The sequence below is a fragment of the Nematostella vectensis genome, chromosome 2 (genome assembly GCF_932526225.1).
Source record: "Nematostella vectensis chromosome 2, jaNemVect1.1, whole genome shotgun sequence".
Taxonomy (NCBI): domain Eukaryota; kingdom Metazoa; phylum Cnidaria; class Anthozoa; order Actiniaria; family Edwardsiidae; genus Nematostella; species Nematostella vectensis.
Genome location: NC_064035.1, coordinates 9129565 through 9155346, shown reverse-complemented (window position 1 = coordinate 9155346; position 25782 = coordinate 9129565). Strand labels below are relative to the sequence as shown.

The 25782-nt window shown below is 39.7% G+C and overlaps 1 protein-coding gene and 1 long non-coding RNA gene across 4 annotated transcripts; both read left to right on the top strand.

The window, feature by feature from the left end:
• On the top strand, nucleotides 1-22669 carry LOC5521241 (nuclear pore complex protein Nup160). The gene is made up of 36 exons (XM_048720400.1): nucleotides 1-243; nucleotides 755-962; nucleotides 2188-2404; nucleotides 2829-3022; nucleotides 3285-3357; nucleotides 3510-3598; nucleotides 3923-4003; nucleotides 4070-4167; nucleotides 4411-4495; nucleotides 4568-4636; nucleotides 4848-5054; nucleotides 5318-5383; nucleotides 5455-5560; nucleotides 6040-6101; nucleotides 6212-6315; nucleotides 6966-7031; nucleotides 8704-8804; nucleotides 9713-9864; nucleotides 10183-10316; nucleotides 10657-10730; nucleotides 11061-11208; nucleotides 11666-11868; nucleotides 11977-12059; nucleotides 12245-12340; nucleotides 13098-13192; nucleotides 13997-14093; nucleotides 14655-14760; nucleotides 15436-15602; nucleotides 17422-17611; nucleotides 19426-19552; nucleotides 19964-20002; nucleotides 20211-20294; nucleotides 20670-20835; nucleotides 21210-21335; nucleotides 21870-21974; nucleotides 22353-22669. Exons 1-36 carry the CDS (start codon nucleotides 41-43, stop codon nucleotides 22464-22466), a joined length of 4335 nt encoding a protein of 1444 aa, XP_048576357.1. The 5' UTR covers nucleotides 1-40; the 3' UTR covers nucleotides 22467-22669.
• Nucleotides 17639-19208, top strand: LOC125558622. 3 transcript variants are annotated; one of them, XR_007306156.1, is made up of 3 exons: nucleotides 17639-18508; nucleotides 18575-18834; nucleotides 18997-19208. It is a non-coding gene; the product is annotated as an uncharacterized LOC125558622 (long non-coding RNA). The 3 variants fall into 3 exon arrangements; XR_007306157.1 differs by lacking the exon at nucleotides 17639-18508 and having other exon boundaries at nucleotides 18516-18801; XR_007306155.1 differs by lacking the exon at nucleotides 17639-18508 and having other exon boundaries at nucleotides 18516-18834.
• Nucleotides 22670-25782: the final 3113 nt, after the last annotated feature.

The window sequence follows — 25782 nt, the reverse complement described above, 5'->3', positions numbered from 1 at the left end:
GAGAGAGACTGGAACTATAGCTCATGGCGGTACGGTCAAAATGGCGGCCGATGTGAGATGTGTGCGCGAAGTGACCGCCTTCGCTGATTCTCAAGATGTTAGAAAACTAGATATTACCATCGCATCGGTAGCAAACACCACGATAAGGACTGATGAAGATACTAGCTGCCAAGTAGCTGGAGGGTATGGGTATAGGAGAAACACAAGGCCCGACTCGGTGACTAACAATCGCTTCATACTATGGTAAGTTAAGTTATGTCCGAAGGTTCGAAACCAACTATTTTATACAGCGGATAACTATCCACCGAATAGGGGTTTTATCTAAGAGGTTAACTTACCCACGCTTTGTGCAACCGGTCCAAGCCTAGGTTTTTGTAACTTGTAAAATCTGTTCTGTCAGACAATTTGTATGGCCCCTAGAACTGTAATGCCTTTTGCACACTAGCAACATAACGACAATGGCGCGCGCACTATGTTTAGCCCGACACAACGACATGGACATAACGATGTCGATATGTCGCTAGTGTGCACTAGGCATAAGTATGTATAATGATTTTATTCATCCTAAAGCCAGGGATAAACTTTTAGTACCTTATAATAGCAATAGCAATAAGTATATTATTTGCTTTAAGCATGTTATGACCTCCCTTGGAATTCATCTCCTCTTTAATGTTATGTATCTATCCACTGAAATCTTCAGTAATAAGTAATTCATCATTTACATTAAAAGTTTACTTATTTGTTTTGTTTTTAGGAAAATCAATGACAATATACTTGAGTTATCTGAGTACTCCCTTGATGTGAACCTGTCAGGAAATAGAATTCAACTCAGATTTACTGATGGCAAATTGTTGCCTAAAGTTTCTGTTTATGAATCTGCTGGAAATGTGATTCTGCTAATTGCAACAACCACCAGTGTCCACAGACTTGTTTTTCCCCATCCAGATAGACTGCCAAAGCATGTAAGTGTGATCTTGCAAAGAGTACCAATTGAATTAGTGCCAACTGCATTAGAGTGCCAATTGAATTACAGTTGAAGCTCTCGTAAGCGACCACCTTGGGAACTGAGAATTGTGGTCGTTAACGGAGCTGGTCTTTTACAAGAGCTTGCTCTCATAAGCGACCATTGGGCGCCAAAAACTTGAACAATAGGTTTTGGTCGCTTACGGGAACTTAATTAACATGGAATCTTAAAGTTATCGTGATAATAACAACGCTGTGATATTTTGGTTTATTGCTTGATTTTTAAACTAGGTATTTGACTTATCATGAGAGTGAGTTGTTTTATTTTATAGCAATTAATTCTACACAAAGTAGCTCGTTATGCTCGTTTATATCGATGACTTAAGCTTTTCGTCATTAGAATATCTTCTGCGTCTACGACGATCGCATGGCGTCTTTTGTTAGCCAATTTCTAAAGCGTGCAACAAACAAGTGGATGGCTATTGTAACTGGAAAAAGGATAAATCGTGGAGCTGGCAATGGACTAGAGATTCCTTGCATTTACACATTTGTAGAGACAAACAAATGGTTGAAATTGAAGTTAGAAAATCGAAATTATGGAATTCTTTAATAGTTAGAACATTTCCGCTTTATATGAGATTTCAGCATGCATCGGGTATGATGTTTATCAGGTGTTGACTGATGTTGTAAAGCCAAAAATCATCGTGGTCGCTTACGAGAGCTTAAAAATAAAATAAAATCTCAGTTGGTGTTTTGAAATTGTGGTCGTTAACGGAGCTGGTCACCCTGATAAGTTGGTCGCTTACGAGAGCTTAGAATTACAGAGTTTGTGTGCCATTTCTCTCGGTTATTCGTGATCGTGGTCGTTATCGGGGCTGGTCGCTTACGAGAGCGGTCGCTCAGAGAGCTTCGACTGTAGTTCCAACTGCATTAGAGTGCCAATTGAATAAGAGTACCAATTGCATTAAAGTACCAATTACATTAGAGTAGTAATTGTATTAGAGTGCCAATTCATTCAGCACGAATGGAATTAGAGTGCACTGAGCATACATTTTAGCAAATTGTCACTTACTCAGCTTTCCACACATAGAAAATTTGTTACAGCATTTCCATGTTTCTATGCTTTACGTTTGACAATATTTGACAAACTAACTGAAAAAAAAACATTATGTAAACTTTATTATAATATCACTATGTTGAATATGTTTTTTTTCCTAATTGCAGACTTTCTTTCTCTCCTCATCTTCTAATGTGACCTTACCATCTATCTTCAACCTCCACTCTATCCCTGAAGTAAATGAGCCATGGAATCTTGCAGTATTTAGCACACATTGTCTCTATGCGTCTGGGTGGTTGTGCCAAGATGGGCAAGTGCTCTTTGCTCTTGCCACTGCTAGTGGTAGCATTCTGCTGATCAAACTTCCCCCACCTGGCAATAATAGTAGGTTAACAATATCAATTGCACTTTGTCCATCTAAATGTACTCTGTGGATCTAATAATATAGCAGGGGTTTCATTTAGGACCGGAGGCCGGTGGAACAGCCAGCTACTATTTTCCAAGTACCAGCTACTTTCTTTAAAAGGTTTAATAATGATTTATTTGAACTAATAAAATAAAATAACTTCCACCCCCTACTTATCAGTCTCCACCACCTACCCCAAAACTTAATAAAACCCTTGATATAGATTTTGTAGCTGTTTTTAAATCATAAAACAGCCACCTATTGTAGCAGATCTTTCCTGAGACTTATAGTTTATAGATCCATCATTATCATCATTATTATGATGATTTATTATTATTAAGTTTTTTACAGGAATTTTCTTAATTTGTGCAATGAGTGACTAAAGAAGAATACACCTTTCAGGTGAATCTGAGCAGTTTGAATTACGCAAATCCAGCGTGATGCAGCGCCTGTGGTCTGGGCTTGTACCAACTAGCCTGAGGGGTGTCACCCCCGATGCAGATGGTGTGCTTGAACTTACTCTACAGCCTTTAGGGAAGCAAATGTGTATCTTTACTTTATGCCGTGACCACAAGTTTAGAATATGGTCCTGTCAGGTAAATGAATTTTGGTTTTTATATTATTTAACCATGTTTTTTTGTGCTTTGGCAAAGGGTTACTGATGAAATGTCAGTAAAACAACTCTGTTTTCATATAGCAATTCAACATTAATATTAATCCCTTTGTTAATCCTATTTCCCCTTTTCTACAGCCTGTCTGTAGTTTTTCTAGTTATACCAGGCTAGTTTTATTCTAGTGATAACCATATGTTCCATATAAAATCTTGAGTTCAACCATAACATCTAATTTTGTCTTTAGAAACAAGAGTGCATTGCAGTCAAGAATTTACTTGATGATGTTTCAGATGATATTGATAGCCAGTCTTCAGATGGTATATATATTTTTAATTAGCCTTTTATAAGTAGTATGATTATTATGTAATAGAATTACTGCTGGTAAATCTGTAAAAGAAGAGTTCCAGACAAAAGGTTATCATGTAAGTCTATAGATGTTGATGGTATTTCTATTTTCTCTTGGTTTCAGCCCAGAGCCATAGAATGTGTAAATATGTGCAGGCTTCTACAGGCAGAGTGTATATAGCAGTTCATTTGTGCTTCCCTTTTCATAAACAGGTAGACACTTGCACAGGGTACTTTATTGTATCAACACACTTCTCTTGTTATTTTCCTGTGCATTTGATGATATGCAAAAATGCACCCTATCAAAAAATGGGTTCAGTTTGAAATGGTAGAGTTGGAGAGTAACTGGGAAATATACAGGTGTGATTGCCCCTTTAATTCTTTCTTATAATTACTAAACAATTCATGGGATGCAGTCTACAATTTCTATACCTAATGGATAATGTATTTCATATGTTTAAGTGCTGATAGACTTGTAGAGAGCCCTAACTGTATACAGGGTTTGGGGTTATTCTTAAATTGTTTTCCTTGTTTTAGTTCTCTGTCTATGAAGCTGTTGCATCTGAAGAAAGTATCTGCATGCTACCTGTTTACATTTCTCATGTGGATTCTGAAATGGTAAGACAGCTGCTATCATTTGTTATGTGGTCACTGAATACTGATGATCCTCAATTGTATTTACAGGGCAGTCTAGTAGATTTTTCACTCACAGCTCAACATGTTTGGGCAACATTCTCGACAACAGATGGAGAGCCAGTCACCATGTTCACAGGCTTAGAAGGGTATGTACATATGCAGGCATCCTGTAAGATCATCTGATCATATCATCTGCTTGGCTTAGAACATCCTTTGCTAATATAAGCAATACCAGGCGAGTACCCAGGATTGGTCATAGTATTTGGAGATTCCTTAATAAGAAATGACCCACTTTTTGGCTGCCAGGGGGTGAGTGTACACAACCTGCACCCTCCCCCCCTGTGTATGTTCCTGGATACTGCACTTACCATATATTGTTTTGTCCACAGAGATGCAAGTAGTTCTTGCTGGAAGAGGTCGACATCATCAATAGTCCCTTCCCAGATTGTGGTGCCCGCTCACAGAGAGCCAAGGGTATATATCTCCTGGACTTTTACACCATTTTCCACCAGTCCACATTACATTGGTTATTTGTTTCATCCATAGGAAGTATTCTTAGATGAGCTGTTTTACCCTGGCCGACTCAGAGATCAGGCAATCCTAAAAGCTGTACAGGTCAGTTGGCTAGCTCCACAGAGTAACAACAACAGTACCGTATTTACCTGCATATAATGAGCACCTGCGTATAATCCACATCCCAATTTTCAAAGCCTTTTTTTAACAAGTGAAAACCGCATATAATGTTCGAATGTCCAGAAATAGCAAGGAAATGAGGTACAACCAAAAACTGCTTTCAATTAATTGTGGTCCCTGTTTTGTTATTCAGATCTATCCATCTAGTCCCAGTCTTCCCCCAAGTGCTATCCAGAGTCTCTTAAGCAACAGACAGGAACTGCAACAACTTGTGACGAGTTTGATTGATGGAGAAATCCAGCTTAATGCCCCAGATGGAGACTTATCCTACGATGAGTACTTTCAGCTCCAGTTAAGATGCTGGGAGCAGTTCTACAGTTACGTCATTCAGTATCATGTGGTAGGTCCTATCAACTCTTTATTGAGAATCTTTTTATATTTAGAATCTCCTGTTCTTGAAAAAAATAACACCCATTTGCCTTTTGGAATCAACCAAATTTAATAAAAAAAAGTGTCAAGGGTAGAAAAGACATTAATCATAAAACTATACAAATAAATCTAGACTGCCTGTATCCATTTTATTCACCAACATACAAGAATGCATGAAGACACTTTCTCTTTTACTTGATCACATAAAAACTCTTTGTAAATGTTTTATTGCAGGCTGGATGCAAACCATTTGGTTTATTTGCAGATGACACCACCGATTTGGTTTGTGTAATCAGAAAGGTAAGCAAAGCACAACTTTAGGAATTGAAACCCTACACACTTGACTACTGAAATCATATACTTTTACATAGGAAATGGTATCATTTCTGAGACCTTGTGATGCCATTGAGAAGATTAGCCTAATGCCAGATGAGGTGGACCCTGAGGACTTCTATGCTGAACCATTTCTAGAGAAGAGTATGTATTCGACAGCCGGCTGTCTAATTTACCAATTTCAAAAAAGAAATAACTGTAGGAATTAGTACCTTATCAGCCATCTGTCTTCTGGCAACTTCAATAATGTAACTTATAAAGAACAAGTCATTATAATAAAAGTCACCAAATAAGATACTCCATTCAGTTAAGTTTTGTATTTGTAGTGAAATCAAAATTAATTTTATTGTACAGTATCTTGGAAGTTTTGTTTTTTCTTAAACTGAGTAATAAGGGTGTATGCCCACATGTTGTCATATTACGATGTCACTAAGACCTAGTTTTAGATGCTGTTGTTTTCATATACCACTCCAATGCATGCTAATGAAGATGGAACAATCTTCTCCCTTTATTTTCAAGTATTTGGAATGGCACACAAAAAGAAAGTGTCTAACCTAAGTTCCCTTTCCTTTACCTTCTCATACATACATGATTGTCTATACAGTGCATTTTTGCCAAAACAGATAGTTCAACGAGATCAGCACTTACACTCTATTGTAAAGCCTTCAAACTGGTAACTGATACAGTAAGTAAGATCTACAATGTTGTGTATGCTAACAACTGTCTTGTACTTGTTTTAATTTTACAGTACTCATCTCAATATTTATCAATTTCTGCAATATAACCACTCAATAGGTAACAGATGAAAACAAAGCTGCCATAGAGTATGCCCTCTTGTACAAAGGAGACCCAGAAGTGACGGCAAAGGAGATAGCGTCCTCTCTTTTAGCCCACGACAGGTAAATAGAGCAGTATTTGAGTTATCCACACCTTACACGAGGCCATTTCCATCTGCAACTGGCAACGCAATGATGGCAAATAAAAACTATTAGTTGCTGAGGGATGTCACATGCTCGCAAAAATTTTTTCCCAATGCAACACATCTGTTGTAAATTTTAAATGTCAGCAGCTCTTGGTCAAAATACAGCCAGAAAACAGTAACTATGATTTCTGTAATTTTCTATAATTTGTTTGCAATAATTTGCTGCATTTCCAGTTGCAAAAAAGGGGATGTTACACGAGGCAATTACGCTCACAACGATCATTGCGTTGCCAGTTACAGTCGAAAATTGCCTTGTGTAACATGGCCTTAACTTAGAGCTACACTCCTTGATAGAATCTTTTTATTCCATGTGTCCAAGCTTACACAGAATGATTCAAGTTTATCACAGTTTTGTTATCTAATTGATAATATTAACAATATTTATTATCAGTATGGGAGGTATCTGAAATATATTTCTTTGTTTTAATTTTTTTGATAATGCAATTCAGCCTAAGTAATTTTATGTAAGCTAACTAATCTACCAAATTATTAACTTAATTCTGAAGGCATTGCAGTGATAAATAATTGTTAAGGATTCTCTGATAATGTTTAAAAAATTTGTTTTAGAGGGGAGGACAAACTTCTAACTGGAGATGAAGACAGCTCACCGTTTGCTCAAACCATTGAAGCAAGGTAGCAGTTAAAGATAGAGTGATATTTCTGGCAGTTTTATTGTTAATGTTGTTGGTGGTGGAGGGGGCAGACAGCATTTTTGTTTCTTTTGTCCTTTGTAAAATTCTGACTTTACTAGTTGGGTAGCTACCCCCTCTGCCCTAGTACTGTATGGTTATCAAAATGATTGATTCACGTGCTGTTTGATACTTGATTTAATTGATTGGTTATCAAAATGATTGATTCACATGCTGTTTGATACTTGATTTAAGTGATTGGTTATCAAAATGATTGATTCACATGCTGTTTGATACTTTATTTAAGTGATTGGTTATCAAAATGATTGATTCACATGCTGTTTGATACTTGATTTAAGTGATTGGTTATCAAAATGATTGATTCACATGCTGTTTGATACTTGATTTAATTGATTTAAGTGATTGGTTATCAAAATGATTGATTCACATGCTGTTTGATACTTGATTTAAGTGATTGGTTATCAAAATGATTGATTCACATGCTGTTTGATACTTGATTTAAGTGATTGGTTATCAAAATGATTGATTCACATGCTGTTTGATACTTGATTTAAGTGATTGGTTATCAAAATGATTGATTCACATGCTGTTTGATACTTGATTTAAGTGATTGGTTATCAAAATGATTGATTCACATGCTGTTTGATACTTGATTTAATTGATTTAAGTGATTGGTTATCAAAATGATTGATTCACATGCTGTTTGATACTTGATTTAATTGATTTAAGTGATTGGTTATCAAAATGATTGATTCACATTTTTATACATAATTTTATTAATTGGATATCAAAATGATTGATTCACATGCTGTTTGGTACTTGATTTAATTGATTTAAGTGATTGGTTATCAAAATGATTGATTCACATATTTGTTTTATACATGGTTTTATTGATTGGTTATCAAAATGATTGATTCACATGTTGTTTGATACTTGATTTAAGTGATTGGTTATAAAAACTTGTATAGTAAACTTGGTTTTAAGTAATTGGTTATAAAAATGATTGATTCACATATTTGATACATGATTTTATTGATTGGTTATAAAAAGATTGATTCGCATGTTATAAAAATGATTGATTCACAATGTATTTGAATAGCAAGGGTATATGCAGTATTTGCTAGGGGGAGGGGAGCAAGGTAGACAGCCTTCTTGTTCAGCAAATTCAAACCATTTATTCCCTGCTATTGTATATAACCAAGAGTCTCTGCTCAACTTTAGGTTACAAGCAATCCCTGACTTGCTGCTATTGTATATAACCAAGAGCCTTTGCTCAACTTTAGGTTACAAGCAATTCCTGACTTGCTGCTATTGTTTATAACCAAGAGCCTTTGCTCAACTTTAGGTTACAAGCAATCCCTGACTTGCTGCTATTGTATATAACCAAGAGCCTTTGCTCAACTTTAGGTTACAAACAATCCCTGACTTGCTGCTATTGTATATAACCAAGAGTCTCTGCTCAACTTTAGGTTACACGCAATCCCTGACTTGCTGCTATTGTATATAACCAAGAGCCTTTGCTCAACTTTAGGTTACAAACAATCCCTGACTTGCTGCTATTGTATATAACCAAGAGTCTCTGCTCAACTTTAGGTTACAAGCAATCCCTGACTTGCTGCTATTGTATATAACCAAGAGCCTTTGCTCAACTTTAGGTTACAAGCAATCCCTGACTTGCTGAGCTGTCTTGAAATCATTCTGCAACCACTTGATCTTTCTGGGATGAACCTTGATAGCACAAAGGCTGCTAACCCAGGTTTGTTGCAACTAGAGTGCAATTTAGTTATTTCATGCAAATAAAACCAAATAGATGCACACATAAATGGAGGAAAATGCTACTGGTTCACTGGGGAGACCTATCTTTGTTTATTGTGAAAACTAATAGTAGAGATTGTACAAAAAGTAAACTAGAAAATGAGGTACAGTTCCAGGGATTTTCCCAATGATTTATGCACTAAATTTCTGTGTCACCCTCTCTTTTTTATTATTCTCTTTTTCTTCCTCTTGCTATGTACATGTAAATCAAGATCAAGTGTAACACATGCTGTCACCTTTAAAATTTTGATCTGAAAGAAAACATAGTTGTACAAAATAACAAGAATAAAAATTAGTGGACCATCAGTACACAGACAAAATAGCATGAGGTTTCCTACAATACACTGTTGGTGATTATATATCTGTCATCAACTCATTATGCCAAGCCTAAGAGTTACCTCATGGAAACTTTCTTCCTTCATCTAACACTGTTTTTGATCTTTGAATCATCTAACATATCTGACTTTAAAAATAAGAAAACTAAATGTATTTTATTTAACAACATCATTTTATACCTGAAATTGAGTGTAGGGAAACTGAATTAGATTGAAGTTTAAAGTGTCACCAGTTTACTTGAAGTCGATTACATATTATCTCTGGTGATTTTTAATGGTAAATGTAAAAAATATTTCAAAATCGTAAAACAGTGTGTCTATTGGATGTTTCTCCGAGGGTGTGACTGATAATTTAGAGCGCATGGCCTGTTAAATAGATTCTAATAGATACTTTTGTCTACTGTCGGTTGAGGTTTTTATCAGGCTTGCGGAAGTAAACTGGTGACAATGCTGCTTTGATATAAGGAATTTTTACCTTCTAATAAAAGACATTAAATATTATTTGTGTTCATAGACTGGTTGGGTGATGGCTGCAAGCAGGTTTTTGGCAGTACATCCATGATTTCAACCCTCTGCCTGAGCTTCCAGCAAATGGTCAATGCACGCATGAACTTCTGTTGTGATCTACTGGTCCTTCTCTGCATTGTGGAAAGGCTAGAATCAAGGGTATGCTATCACTTGGGTCTAGTAGACACCCACCCCCACATCAAAGTTCCACTGAAAGCTCTCTGGCTCTTATGCACATTTCCCATTGAGCCACATTACAAATATGTTTGCTAGATTTGTTTGCCTTAAGCTATCGCTTAATAATATTGATGAAATAGCTATGCCAGAGTTTGGTTAAGCATTTTCTTTATAAAGAGATACTGCCTTTTGGTCAATGTACAAATAGCTCTATCTAAACAGGGTCTAATACCAACATTTCCTAGAGTTGTGCATTTTTATGGCTCGTGGCTAATTTAATCTGTGTGGTTCAATGCACAGGCTTTCACATCTCCTCAACGATGTCAAGATATCAGTTCTCTGTACATACCACATGCGTGTAGGCTGTTGCGATGCTACCATACCCTTCACTGGATTGCAGAGCAGAAGCCTGCTCCAGCACCTTCAAATGCATAGTAAGTTAGACAATAATGTTCAGAAAAAAAACAGGATTGCGTGAGGACTGTTGAGTTCACTACAAGACCAAATGAGTACAGTTGTATCACCCCTTTTTTTACAAGGGCTTGCTAGAGAATAGATATTCGAGTTTGAAAAACTGGAACCTTATGTATGTTATTGATACAATGATGTACAATAAGGAGTTTGTTTTTTATTCATCACTTGTCAGTCTGAATCTCAAGATAGGATGTTTAAATAATGTTAATAATCAAAAGCTTATTAAAAGGCCCCTACCAATTATTGATATTATCGCATGCTTTGTTATTAACAGAGCTGTTATCTTTGTAATGTTTCCAGTGAGTCTAACCTCAAGCAGTTAGCTGCCCTCGAGATCTCTGATGGAATGCAAAGAAATATACTTGATCTTCTTGGTATGTATGCACTTGAAGAAAAAAGAGTTATAATACAAATAAGAAGAATAAAAAAAAAGTTATGCCCAAATGTTTAATGTCAAGTAGTTGTGTTCAAGTCACAAATAGCTGCGTTTATTATGAATTGATCAAGTCTTCTTTTAATCAATTAAGCCAGATTCTCTGTCTCTGATTAAGTTTCATACAAGAATTAGTTGTGTTATGCTTTATAAACTATTAAGAAAAAATCTTTACCACCAAACAACACTTGTAAAGCATTGTAGTAATTGCTGGCTGATTTCCACTCAGTCAAATAATGGATGATTTTTGTTGGTTGGATCATGTTTTTAGATCATTCTGGTGGCACCTTGCTGGAAGCCTTTATTCAGAGTAGTGGAGGACAGCAACTTAGAGATATGGTCTCTAGAACACAAGGTCTGGATCAACAGTCATTTGGTGCAAAACTGAAGATAACTCTTTCCTGTTTAGCTGGGCTCCTGTATCCTTTAAAATAGCTCATTTGGTGCAAGTCCTGATAAGTTTTTTGGATTGCCTAGTAAGTGAACAGCAAGAGATACTCATATTTGTCACAATATTTAGATTTCTTGTATTTGAATTATTTTCTGCACAATTACATTTTCTGCATAATTACATTTAATTTTTGGTATTCTGCTTTACCTTTTAAGAGAACTTTGAGTTTTTATTCAAATTTTCATTTCTTTTAGAAAACATTGCATAGGTATTGTGTTTAATCGGTAGAATAACCAAAATATTCCAGCTTGGTAGTGATTTACCCTTACCCAGACCTAACCTTTCTATCAAAATAAACTTTTTTATATAGAAAGTCTTAGAATTTGACAAACATTCTGAATATAACTGGAATATCACTGGAATAAAGTTCATGGATAGAATCTTTGCCCACTGCTGTCTGTAAATTCCTTACATCAAGTTGTTAGTTGGCCAACACAATCAATCTTACTTGCTGATTTTCTCCTGTCAAACTGTCAGCACATGCTCCTCCAGGGCTACTGCCATTTGATTGCCGGCTGGGGTGCCATTTTTCAGACCTATCATGACTTCTTGTGCGGCCAGTCACATCTAGTCACTGGGGAACACCATAAAGCTCTTGAGCATTTCACAAAGGCGGCAGAGGGAATTGGTGAGTTGACATAATTTAGGTAGATTACCACCATATGCCACCTGGCAGTGGTCATAAGCACATTGTGTCTACCAATGTGCTTATGACCTTGTTTACCTATGATTGCAGTAGATGAAGATGGCTCAATACGCAAGCTGTTACAGTCTGACAGCCAAGATCCTGCCTCTCTAGTTGTGCTGTATTATGTCAAGGTGAAGTAATTAACAGGGTTTATTTCTTTAACAGCGCTATAACATTCTCGACCTCCTTTATCACCAAATAGCCAATGTTTTCCTGCTTCTTTGTGCTTACATCAGTACCTTGTGTTTAGGTTGTGGGCCTTTATTACCTCCTTACTAACTGTGTCCTTGCTTCTCTCTTGCTTTTCTGTCTTTAGGTCATGCGCCTCTTTGAGCAGTTTGAAGTTCTAGACATGGTAATATCTGTAGCTAACACAGCACTTAGTATTGCCAACTCAAAGGATCCTAATGTTGTAAGTAGAAGCATCACCACAGCAAAAGACAGGGTCTCACAAAGCTGTGAGGAACAATATCACCTCTACCCTATTTTTCACCACTTTCATATCTAGGTCTGATATGGCCTGTGGGACAGTAGAGGTGGTGTTTGTGATATGATTTTACCTAATTTTTTTCCATTTTGTTTTACTCCTAACTTCTCTCCAATGAATATTGTTGTGTCTGCTCTCTCCACCACAACACACAAAATAGAAATATGAATGATAAGATGTTTATGTGTTTATTGTCGCCTATTGTGATAATGCCACCCTACTGAACTAAGCTGCAAACTGATTGGCCCGACATGACAGAAAAACCTGGAAAACGTGCAATTTTAGATAGAGAGTAGACACAATTTCTTACAATGACTAAAGGTTCCTTGTATTACAGACTGATTTTTAAAACACGAATAACGTGAGGCCAAAGTGCACATAACCAGATTTTGGCTTTTTAAGATAATTTTTCCTTGATGATCATTGCCCTGTGTATCAGTTCAGCGACGAAAAGCTCAAATTTCAATGACACTTTACAAAAAGTTGCATCAATTTAAAAAAAGGCGCACTTGATATTTTGTTTGCTATAAGTTACTTAGTACTCCGCCTTATTTGATGTGAAATGGGCTTATTTGAAGTGTCACGTCATGTTTTTCCGTCATGTCGATAGGCCCGGGATGTCTGATTGATGTACCTTTTAGTTGTAGCAAAATTTCAGGATTCATGTATTTTTGTTTTTCAGCCAAATCTATGGTCAAACATTTTCAAACACCACCTTGAGCTCGGCCACAATGACGAGGCTTATGCTGCATTAACCAGTAACCCTGACCCAAGCAGGTGGGTGTCTTTACCAGTAACCCTGACCCAAGCAGGTGGGTGTCTTTACAAGTAACCCTGACCCAAGCAGGTGGGTGTCTTTACCAGTAACCCTGACCCAAGCAGGTGGGTGTCTTTACCAGTAACCCTGACCCAAGCAGGTGGGTGTCTTTACCAGTAACCCTGACCCAAGCAGGTGGGTGTCTTTACCAGTAACCCTGACCCAATCAGGTGGGTGTCTTTACCAGTAACACTGACCCAGGCAGTTGGGTGTCTTTACCAGTAACCCTGACCCAGGCAGTTGGGTGTCTTTACCAGTAACCCTGACCCAAGCAGGTGGGTGTCTTTACCAGTAACCCTGTCCCAGGCAGTTGGGTGTCTTTACCAGTAACCCTGACCCAAGCAGGTGGGTGTCTTTACCAGTAACACTGACCCAGGCAGGTGGGTGTCTTTACCAGTAACCCTGACCCAGGCAGGTGGGTGTCTTTACCAGTGACACTGACCCAAGCAGGTGGGTGTCTTAACCAGTTACCCTGACCCAGGCAGGTGGGTGTCTTTACCAGTAACCCTGACCTAAGCAGGTGGGTGTCTTGACCAGTTACCCTGACCCAAAGGTGGGTGTCTTTACCAGTAACCCTGATCCAAACAGGTGGGTGTCTTTACCAGTAACCCTGACCCAAGCAGGTGGGTGTCTTATCAAGTAGCCCTGACCCAAGCAGGTGGGTGTCTTAACCAGTAACCCTTACCCAAGAACTGGCCACGTGAGCTAGTCAAGTGAGCCTCTCAACTGCGTTCTTTAACTTGATCCTTTTTCCATCATTTCAGGAGGAGAGATTGCCTTCACCGGTTCATGGTGGTTTTATGCGAGCGTGGACAGCTGCAGGAGTTGTGTGAATACCCGTATGTCAACTTGAAGGACCAAGTAAGTTGCATACTTTACTGGGATGATAGCTTTACAAATGTACTTTACAAATCGCTCAAGCCGTGGAAGTGCCTGTTTTTCTATTGTCCTTAATCAATTCCTTTTTAATAGAAGGTTGTATTGTTAAATGCGTCCATATAAGCTTGGATTAAACATGCCACTCTCCCCTGGGTATCGAGACAAGCCCTCTACACCTCATTTGTATGGGAGCACAGGTGGCGCCCTGTGCAGAGTATCGCTTTTTTGTGCCCTTCACTACTGTGTTCTGAGTTCGATTCCGGTTCCCATGTGAACTAAGTTAATTGGTTCAGGCCGTTCTAATGGTGTTTTTCCTTCCTCCCCCCAAAAAACAATAATTTCTATTTAAGCTGTGTTCCGTGGTTAGACACGAGACCTTTGGCGGCTGCCTTAGGCGGCTTCATGCATGCCTTCAACTCGATCATTAGTTCAAGGTGAAGAATCCCAAGTGATATTGAAGCCTCTAGCTTATTACTTTACTAACCATAGCAGGCTTAATTGTCTTAATTTTCCTCTTATTATTATTATTTTTTAAATCGCCAGTTTGTTGGCATCATGGAGTCTCATGCCCGCACTGTGGACATCACCACACATCAGTTCTATGACCTTCTTTACGCCTTCCACATGTTTCGAGGCGATTACCGAAAGGGTGAGTAATCCTGAGCTTTTCATATGTAACATGCCTTTTTGGCAAACGAAACCAGAAACCATTAGTGCCTATTTGATGTTCTACTTGTGGGTGAGTCGGTTTGTGGGTGAGTCGGTTTGTGGGTGAGTCGGTTTGTGGGTGAGTTGGTTGTGGACGAGTCGGTTTGTGGGTGAGTTGGTTGTGGACGAGTCGGTTTGTGGGTGAGTTGGTTGTGGACGAGTCGGTTTGTGGGTGAGTTGGTTGTGGACGAGTCGGTTTGTGGGTGAGTTGGTTGTGGACGAGTCGGTTTGTGGGTGAGTTGGTTGTGGACGAGTCGGTTTGTGGGTGAGTTGGTTGTGGACGAGTCGGTTTGTGGGTGAGTTGGTTGTGGACGAGTCGGTTTGTGGGTGAGTCGGTTTGTGGGTGAGTTGGTTGTGGACGAGTCGGTTTGTGGACGAATTGAATGGATACCGTTACGCGATACGTTTAATATAATGGGGGTAACCTCGCGTTTATATAGAGTATAATTTGTGTTCTGACCGTCGCTGTTATCTAGTTTATATAAACTACAATAGCTATGAATAAACAAAATGATTTTTGTTACCGTTGTTGATGTGATTTGTTGTTGATGAAGATGATGTTGTTATTATTATTGTTTTTTTTGTTATGATTGCGCCAATTTTCTTTGATTTTTAGCTGGCAATGTGATGTATGAGTACGGTGGAAGATTGGGGCGAGAGTTGCCTGGTAAGGCAGGCCTTCAAAAACAAGCCAAATGCTACCTGGCCGCCATGAACGCCCTGCGCTTGGTGGAGCCGAAAAATGCTTGGATAGTCACACCTTGGGACCATGCCCAGAACAAGGTAATCTTTAATGGTAGTCATTATAAGCATAGGAACGGTAGAGAGTCAATGATAACCGTCACGAATATCAAAGTGGAATACTTGTGTCACTAATAAGGGTAGTGCATTAATACATACCATCACGAATTATATCAAGCACATAACGGTATTCATTGGCGAGTCATGGCAGTCCATTGTAGACAATGGCAAGTCATATCAGTTCATGGAAGTAAACTACCATGCTCATAGTATGTAGTATGCCAAGTCATGGCACACCATGGCACACCATGGCAATATATGGTGAAACATTGCCAATACGTGCCATGGCATTTAATACTCATAGTATGGCACGTCATGGCAGGTCATGGCACGTCATGGCACGTCATGGCACGTCATGGCACGTCATGGCAGGTTATGGCACGTCATGGCACGTCATGGCAGGTTATGGCACGTCATGGCACGTCATGGCAGGTTATGGCAGGTCATGGCACGTCATGGCACGTCATGGCAGGTTATGGCACGTCATGGCACGTCATGGCACGTCATGGCAGGTGATGACACGTCATGGCAGGTTATGGCACGTCATGGCACGTCATGGCAGGTTATGGCACGTCATGGCACGTCATGGCAGGTTATGGCACGACATGGCACGTCATGGCAGGTTATGGCAGGTCATGGCACGTCATGGCACGTCATGGCAGGTTATGGCAGGTTATGGCACGTCATGGCACGTCATGGCAGGTTATGGCACGTCATGGCACGTCATGGCAGGTTATGGCACGTCATGGCACGTCATGGCACGTCATGGCACGTCATGGCAGTTTATGGCACGTCATGGCACGTCATGGCAGGTTATGGCACGTCATGGCAGGTTATGGCACGTCATGGCAGGTTATGGCAGGTTATGGCACGTCATGGCACGTCATGGCAGGTTATGGCACGTCATGGCACGTCATGGCACGTCATGGCAGGTTATGGCACGTCATGGCACGTCATGGCAGGTTATGGCACGTCATGGCACGTCATGGCAGGTTATGGCACGTCATGGCAGGTTATGGCACGTCATGGCAGGTTATGGCACGTCATGGCACGTCATGGCAGGTTATGGCAATACTTTGGTAAACCATGGCACATCATGGCACGTCATGGCAGGTCATGGCACGTCATGGCACGTCATGGCACGTCATGGCACGTCATGGCACGTCATGGCAGGTTATGGCACGTCATGGCACGTCATGGCACGTCATGGCACGTCATGGCACGTTATGGCACGTCATGGCACGTCATGGCACGTCATGGCAGGTTATGGCAATACTTTGGTAAACCATGGCACATCATGGTAAACCATAGAAACTCTGTTAATCAAGCAACAGGGAAGATCCCTTTGGCGCGATCTGTCATTACTCGGACTTTTTGTATCTGAACAAAATTAATCTGAAATTAAAAATTTAAAAATACAAACCTAGCAAACAAAATTGATATATGGATTTTGGATTTGTTTTAAAAAGAGTCGTATTTGTTTCCCTGCTTGCGAGGAGGAAATAGGCACCAAATCGCTAAAATTCACCCAATCCTTTTCGACCTTCGATATTCACTCCGGCCTGTACTGGCAGATGGCCCAAATCGCTGATAGCCATTTTAACGTTTAACACATCAAATCCTGTAATGGCCCAAATCTCTAGAATCCAACCCAGTCTTCTTATCGTTTAACACATTTCATCCTGTGCTGGACCAAATGGCCTTATAGAAATATATTCATCGCCAATACTGGCCTGTAGACCTTTCGCTTGCGAGGGTAGTTTGTCAACAGAGTACTCCACCCGACAACTTTTTTTACCAGACCACAGAACCTCCGAACATGTCCCCAAAGCGCAAACAAGGGGATGAGGAATCTTGGTATGGTGATAGTCGCCCCAAGCCCAGGCGCAAGCTGACCGTGCTGGAGATTGGAGATCTGGAACGAGAGTACCTATTGGTTCTCGCAAGGCTTCAGCTATTGCGGATGGACGCTGACCCATCGCAAGGAACAGGTAACACAGGCTCAAATGAATCTTTTCTTTTTCAATTCAGGACAATTTTCTACAAATAGAAACATAAGCGTTGAGAATGAAAATAAAAAATATATAAGTTTTATTTTAGAAGAGATCAGGTGTCAATAAAAAAGATAGATCATGACTAAGTTACGTTTATTACTTCTGAAGATCCTAGCTAGCTAAACAAATCCATAACAGACGGGATAAAAGGCGCGTGAAAGAAAGATATGAGAGGCATAGGTACACGTGTGATATTAACGTTTTGACTCCAGTACCTTAACTTTTCCTTGCGGCTCCAGTCCGCACTGATCGATCAAGAGAGGAGAAGCGCTATTTTGTATCTATCGCCTGTTGATTCTACATGCTGATTAAATATATATTACGAAGCCATTCCTTGTTACCGTGCCCAGGGGAATTCAATAAAGGCTAAGGCACAGGTATCCTAACACTAAACGAGGAAGAGCAAAGAGGTATCCTAACACAAGACGAGGAAAAGCAAAGAGGTATCGCAACACAAAACGAGGAAAAGCAAAGAGGTATCCTAACACAAAACGAGGAAAAGCAAAGAGGTATCCTAACACTAAACGAGGAAAAGCAAAGGGGTATCGCAACACAAAACGAAAAAAAGCAAAGTGGTATCCTAACACAAAACGAGGAAAAGCAAAGAGGTATCCTAACACAAAACGAGGAAAAGCAAAGAGGTATCCTACACTAAACGAGGAAAAACAGAGGTATCCTAACACAAAACGAGGAAAAGCAAAAAGGTATCCTACACAAAACTAGGAAAACCAAAGAAGTATCCTAACACAAAACGAGGAAAAAGCATAGAGGTATCCTAACACAAAACGAAAAAAAGCAAAGTGGTATCCTAACACAAAACGAGGAAAAGCAGAGGTATCCTACACTAAACGAGGAAAACCAAAGAAGTATCCTAACACAAAACGAGGAAAAAGCAAAGAGGTATCCTAACACAAAACAAGGAAAAGCAAAGAGGTATCCTAACACAAAACGAGGAAAAGCAAAGAGGTATCCTACACTAAACGAGGAAAAGCAAAGAGGTATCCTACACAAAACGAGGAAAAGCAAAGAGGTATCCTACACTAAACGAGGAAAAGCAAAGAGGTATCCTACACAAAACGAGGAAAAGCAAAGAGGTATCCTAACACAAAACGAGGAAAAGCAAAGGGGTATCCTAACACAAAACGTAAAAAAACAAAGTGGTACCCTAACACAAAACAAGGAAAAGCAAAGGGGTATCCTACCCTAAACGAGGAAAAGCAAAGAGGTATTCTAACACAAAACAAGGAAAAGCAAAGGGGTATCCTACACTAAACGAGGAAAAGCAAAGTGGTATCCTACACTAAACGAGGAAAAGCAAAGAGGTATCCTAACACAAAACGAGGAAAAGCAGAGGTATCCTAACACAAAACGAGAAAAGCAAATAGGTATCCTAACACAAAACGAGGAAAAGCAAAGAGGTATCCTAACACAAAACGAGAAAAAGCAAAGGGGTATCCTAACACAAAACGTAAAAAAACAAAGTGGTATCCTAACACAAAACGAGGAAAAACAAAGAGGTATCCTACACAAAACGAGGAAAAGCAAAGAGGTATCCTAACACAAAACGAGGAAAAGCAAATATCTTCAGACTTTGTAGAGCTGTCGCTGAGAGAGGATAGTAGAACTGTGTAGAGCTGACGCTGAGAGAGGATAGTAGAACTGTGTAGAGCTGTCGCTGAGAGAGGATAATAAAACTGTAGTTGTCTGTAAGGTCAGAGCGCCTTGCTATCATTGTGTTTTGCTATCCCCAGGCCCCGCCCTGACCCCGAAGGAGACCCAGACTCTTCTGATCCAAGTGGGACTCTTCGACACCGCGTTCACCGTGGCTGAGACATTCAAACTGCCGCGCGATGCGATATTCGAGGGACTAGCCTCAAGGTACTATTCTTTGACAATGATGGTGATCATCCCAATTCGCTACCGTCTGAGTCAGAGACTTCCGTAGCCTGCTCGTATGCGTTTACTTTGCTGTTGTTGGCTTTTTTTCAGTAGAATTAGTCAATGTGTCAAGTCTCGGCTGCCATCTTGTTGTTTTTGATTATTTGTGTTTGTTTGTTTTGCGTGCGTAGTTTCTACTTTAAAGTTTAAAAAAATCAAGTTTGTAACGAATTCTGTTTTTTTTTCTTTGAGCATGCATGCATACAAGCAAGAAGGCACATCAGAATTTAGTTTATTAATTACTAGTTATTAACCGACTCGTAGGTTTATCATGCTGAGCTCGAAATCACAGTATTTCTTGACACGGCCTCCTAAGCCGTTGAATAACATTTCATATCTTCTCTTCTTTAGATGTGTAAAGTTGTCGTACAACTGCGCCGGTATTTCCAGGTAAAAACTTAAACAATATAATCAACATAGATATAGTCACAATTCTTACTCTTGTTTCTATTGTATTTTGACTCCCCTCTTCTGATTACCACTTTTCCTGCCTCTATCGGTAACCACTAACTTTTCATTTGAGTATACAAATTGAAAGTTACATGCAGAACTTCATTGTATGCCACTGTCCGTGACCTTTCGATGTTTATCTTTGAAGGAATGGCGGGCTCGATGAGGACGGCGCGTGGGACTGGTTACGAGCTAATGACTCGGTCGGCCCTTCATTCTCGCAAGACAAAAGGTAAGCAGCAGCATTATCATCATCACAATCGTCATCACCTTCACCAGCATCGTAATCATAACCACCACCATCAGCAGCAGCAGCATCGATACCACTCAACCTACATACGATGCTGATGTTGATCGGATTGTGGCAATAAAGATGGTGATGATAAAGCATTAATGAGGTTGGTGGTGATAATCACAATAATGATGATCATGATGATGTTGATGGTAATGAGGACGTTCATGTACAGGGTTGTTTTTTTGTCGTTGGTGATGATGTTGATGATGTTGATTATATTGATGTTGTAGTTGATGTTGTTGTTGTTGTTGTTGTGGCTCCTTGTTTTCCCGAAGTATGCATCCCGAAGGCTGATATTCCCTGCTCTTGTAGTACCGCTGACCAGGCGTGGCACCTATTGCAGTACTACCTGGATAAACAGGGCACTCACCTGGATAAACAGGGCATGCACGAGGGTCGTTCCTACCACCGGTGTGTCGCCACCAAGCTCCTATCCCTGGGCGCACATCTACCCTCCTGGCTCGTTAATGATTTCAAGGTAAGTTTGCGATGGCATGGCACCGCACCTTCCCTGTATACGCTCCTTCTACTTTTCTGTTGTTTTTTTGTTTTTGTTTTTGTTTTTTACCCTCGAAAACTCCAACTGTTTTTCCTTTGGGATTCAAGTTATCGGGACTTCACGATTCCACGTTGTTCGGAGTGAATTTCACCGCTGCAACTGTAACTACGCCCCCTTTCCACGTTGTTTACAGTAAATTATGTCACTGTAACTACGCATAAGAAGGGCTCTAGGGACGAGATTGTGTAACTCCACGTTATCTTTCCGCGTTGTTTATAGTAGATTATATCCCAGTAACTATACGTTAACTTTCCGCGTTGTTTAGTGTAATTTCTATCGCTGTCGCTTTCCAGCGCCTGAGTCCATCGGAACTGCTTTATCTTTACGTGACGTACGACATGCTTCAAGAAGCCACAGACCTGGCCATCGAATACATCCATGCTGTGCAAGGCGACGGCAAAGAACACTTTGGACTTAAGGTGGACACCCCTTATTAGATTATTACATGAAATTTTTGCGATATGAAAATTTCGCAAATGTGAAAGGCTCATGGCCAAAACTGAACTTTTGGAATCACTAAGATTTCGTTTTGTCTTACTAATAAGGGCTATATTTTCAAGAGTAATGACTGTTTCCAGTGCGGCAACACCGTACATGGCGTTACCGTTCAGGGCAGTGTTAAGAATACTTCGGGGTTTTTTTTAGATTGGAGAGGCTCATGTCTAATTTTTTTTTCCGTTAATCAGATCATCCGACTGATCTATCGAAGTATCAGATTTTCAATCATCAGCGTGGCACAAGATTAACTGTGCAGACTATACGTGAGGGATACAAACTTATTAGCACGCATGGTCAAATCAAATCCGAACAGACGTGAGGAATATTTTAGCGCCAAACTTATCAGCACGCATGGTCAAATCCGAACAGTTTTTAAATCTTATTTTGTTTAAAAAATGTTGTTTCTTTTTTATATACTTATGTCTAGGCTGTCACTTTGTGTCACTTTTTTGCAGACTGCACTTCACGCGAACATGCCTAGCGTGTGGCTGCCGTATACGACCTTAGATCACCTTCTGGTTGCTCTTGGTGAAGCATCCGAAAACTCCACTCTGGCTATTGTAAGTCACAGTCCGTCTGTCTATCATTCCGTCCGTCCGTATGTCTATCCGTCTGTCTAGCCGTGTCTGTCTGTTTGGCCGTTTCCTATCCATCCGTGCCTGTCTAACCATGTATGTCTGTCCATCCCTCTACTCGCCTGTGTCTGTCCGTCTGTCTAACCGTGTCTGTCTGTATGCCTAACCGTGTATGTCTGTCCGTCTGTCTAACCATGTCTGTCTTTCCATCAGTCTAACCATGTCTGCATGTCCATCCCTCTACTCGACCATGTCTGTCCGTCTGTGTAACCGTGTTTTTCTGTGCCTCCTTCTACTCGTCCGTGTCTGACCACCTGTCTAACCGTGTCTGCCTGCTGATACCCGTCTTTTCATTCTCACCAGGCGCGCGAGGAGCTGGTAGAAAAACTCGAGCGCTACCATGATCACGTGGAACGCGTGTCAGAGACAATGGTGACGACGGCCTGGAAACGAGCGGCGCAGACAACTCAAGGATAGCGAAGCGCTGAAGTCTATAGAAGAGGGAGGGACGTGGCTGGGTCGTTTGCTCGGTGAAGATAACTGACAAATGTACGAGCTGCCTCGCCGCATCTTCAAGGACCATTTCGGGAGTTTTCCTAACCAATCAGCCGCTGTTTGTACGGCGCTTGTAGTGTACTTTTGATTCATGCTTTTGAAATAAAGGTAGCCTGCTAGCCGTCTTTTATTTGGGGTTATTCGAAAATGTTTTGTTTTCGAATATGGGGAATCCTGTGCGAATCGAAAAGGCCATGCGTGGGTGCTCCACATGATTCCTTGGGACAAAGGTGAATGAATGAAATCTCATAAAGTTGTCTTTGATGTCAATAAATCGTAAAAAGTCGAAATCTTTCAAAGACAACTTTGTGAGATTTAATTTGACCTTTATTTTGTAAAAGATCATTTACGGGAAATAATTCCGATGATAACAACGGGAAGATGGTAAGCCTGTGCTTCTACACCTCTTAAAAAAAGGTCAGTGCAAAAGGCAAATGTCATTGAGGAATGTCCTACGTCCTACGGCCGAAAGGTACCAATGGGTCTCAGTGAATTTTACCGAATACAGAGGAAATCGAATCTGTCCCGGACGATCGTGTCACTGTAGAATAGGAAATCGCATTTTTGCTTCCCAGAGAGAAATGACGCGGGCGCAAAGGGCGCAAAACGGATCTGCAGCCTGTTTTTTGCTGGCTGGAAAGATGTTAGACTCCTCGTTTGCTGGAAAAAAAACATCGTCCCGAATGGTTCTGCCGGCAAATTTGTGGAGTCGAACTAGTTGTGCTGGGAATATTTTTTGGGGCGCTGGAGCGGATTCTTGGGAAAATATCGTCCCGATGGTTATACGGACAATTATTCATGTGAAAAAATGCCCAACCACTTCTGGCTGGGGAAAAAAGGAATGGTCCCTCCTGGGAAAAAAGGAACAGATATTTTTTTTTCCAAGCAACTTTTAAAATTAATATTTTCGGCATCAGAACATATTAAAACAACGAAATATGCCATTTTAACGTGTGTCTGAAAGGGGGCTCTTTGTATGCCCTTGTATATGAGTTAAACTGCTATTAAAGTGCATATAACCCTGTTTGATTGTGGCTTGTGAGAGAATAAATCACTCAAGAGTTTGATTCAAATCACAACAACGATGCAAGAATAAAAATATACGATTTTAATCTATCTAGTACTTATTCAGCGATACCAAATTTTCTTTATTAAACTTCAGAGAGTCTTGCTGTGCGAGTTTTAGCCGGTGTGTTTGCAAAATGACCTTGTGTGAACTTGGGAAAAAAACATTAGGACCTTTAATCAAAATCCTGAGATGCAAAATGTTTATTAATGGAAATGTTATATTCACCGAACGAAATCGTACTGATCAAATTCAATTGGTTTGTAGTTCGACTGAGATCAGAAGTCCAGTTAACAGCTTTGTTTTTCTCGATTTGGTTCGATTGCCGAACCATTCGCAAATCAGTCAAACGAAAGGCGACGTTTACTTACATACTGTATATCACCGCGCGCTCAGGCTTTTAGCGGCAAAACAACGACAAAAAGCAACTAGGGCAGTTCTCTGGTATGACGGGCGCACTCATTTCTGTGTTTATTTGGCTTGAATTTCCGACTTAGAAAGTCACGTGATCAGATAGTGCAAGTTCCTATTGAAGTTCCATTGTGTCGATTTGTTCGGATACGATTTGTTGTGGCCAGTAATGTTGACTAGATTATTTTTTTTATCCTGTAAAAGAGTTCCATTAGTTTTTTTTTTTCAAGGTTAGAGTCAATAATATTCAGTCAGTATCGGACCCTCCAAGCATAACGGGTCAACACTTGTTCCACCAAGGATGTCGGTATTACATGGGTGGCTGAGAAATGTTGTTGGGAAAACACCGTTTTCGTATTATTTGTAAGAAAAAAAGATGATATCCTAACTAAACGAATGATTTATCTTCATTTTCCTTAAAGCACTAGAAAAATATGATAAGGCCCATGGTATCTTCCGCGATAGTAGAGAACTTCCATTGACGATCGGCATTTGTACTGACGTTTTTGATAGGTATATATTGATATTATTACTTTCTTTTTTGGTAGCGCAACAGCAGCCGTGATATGGAGAAAGATTTGGGCCTTTCTAGCGCATAGCTTTCTAAATTTCTGCCTTCCACTTGATAATTGTCATTTTAAGAAGCTTTGCTATGCCCTTTTCATAACACTTTTCGCATTATGACTGTTTCGTGTACTCTGAAACAATAGCTCTGAAAAAAAAGGCCGTCTTGCCGTAGGCGCCCGCCACTTCTTTACCGCCCTTTAGAAATTTCAAATGAAACGTAGATTTCACGATAGAGCAATAAGCGTTAGTTTAATCTCGCATTGTTAGTGTGTGCTGTTGCTGAAAGTTTCTTGAAATATGCTATTGTTGTTTTTTTAATTTTTTTTTATTAACTTCTTAATTGGTAGTTAGAGATAACTTTTACAAATAGTCCAAGCCTTTACCTGGTATATTATCTCTTAAAATTAGTCAAGCCACGTGTCTCTGACATAAGCAAGTGAACATCAATTACAACCTAATCAAAGTTTTAGTTACTTATTTCAAAAGTGTCCTTGCATCTTTATGAGGGCAACGTGTTCTTTCTAACAAGTCTTTAACAATGAATTTACAGCACGTGACCAAAGAAAAGAATAAAAACGTAGAAATGATAGCTACTGCATTTACGTATAACAGAATGTTCTCTCGGGGATTTTTGTTTTTTCTACTTGTTTGTTTTTAGTTTTTTTACGCGTGAATTGTATTAAATGGGATTATTTCCTGCTTGTTAAAGCTGGTTTAGGGGGTGGCTATAGTCATGCTATGGGGTTGTCAGAAGGCGATTCAGTAATTCTAGATCTTTGACAGGTAAAATACACAGACCTGTTTTTTCCTTATTCTGCGCAGCAGGAAATCAAATACATTAATAGGACACCAGAAAGTCATTTAAAAACGCTTATTTTTGGGGTAACGACGTAAAGTGGACAATCACGAATGCAAGTAATTCAAAATTATTTACGTCATAACTGACACCTTAAAAAATACAAAATTTTAATTATCACTTTAAATTCTTTGTGTAATGATGTGCACTAAATTATAGTAAGAGGAATTCTACATATCCATACGATTATGATTGTTAAAACAGCGTTTTCGAAACAAAACAAAAAAACATTCAACTGTTAGAATTTCCATTGAAGATCAAGCAAAAGAATATAACATACCTTTTTTACAATTCGAAGATCCTTTTTATGAATAACAGTGCTTTGGTGTCAATTACGC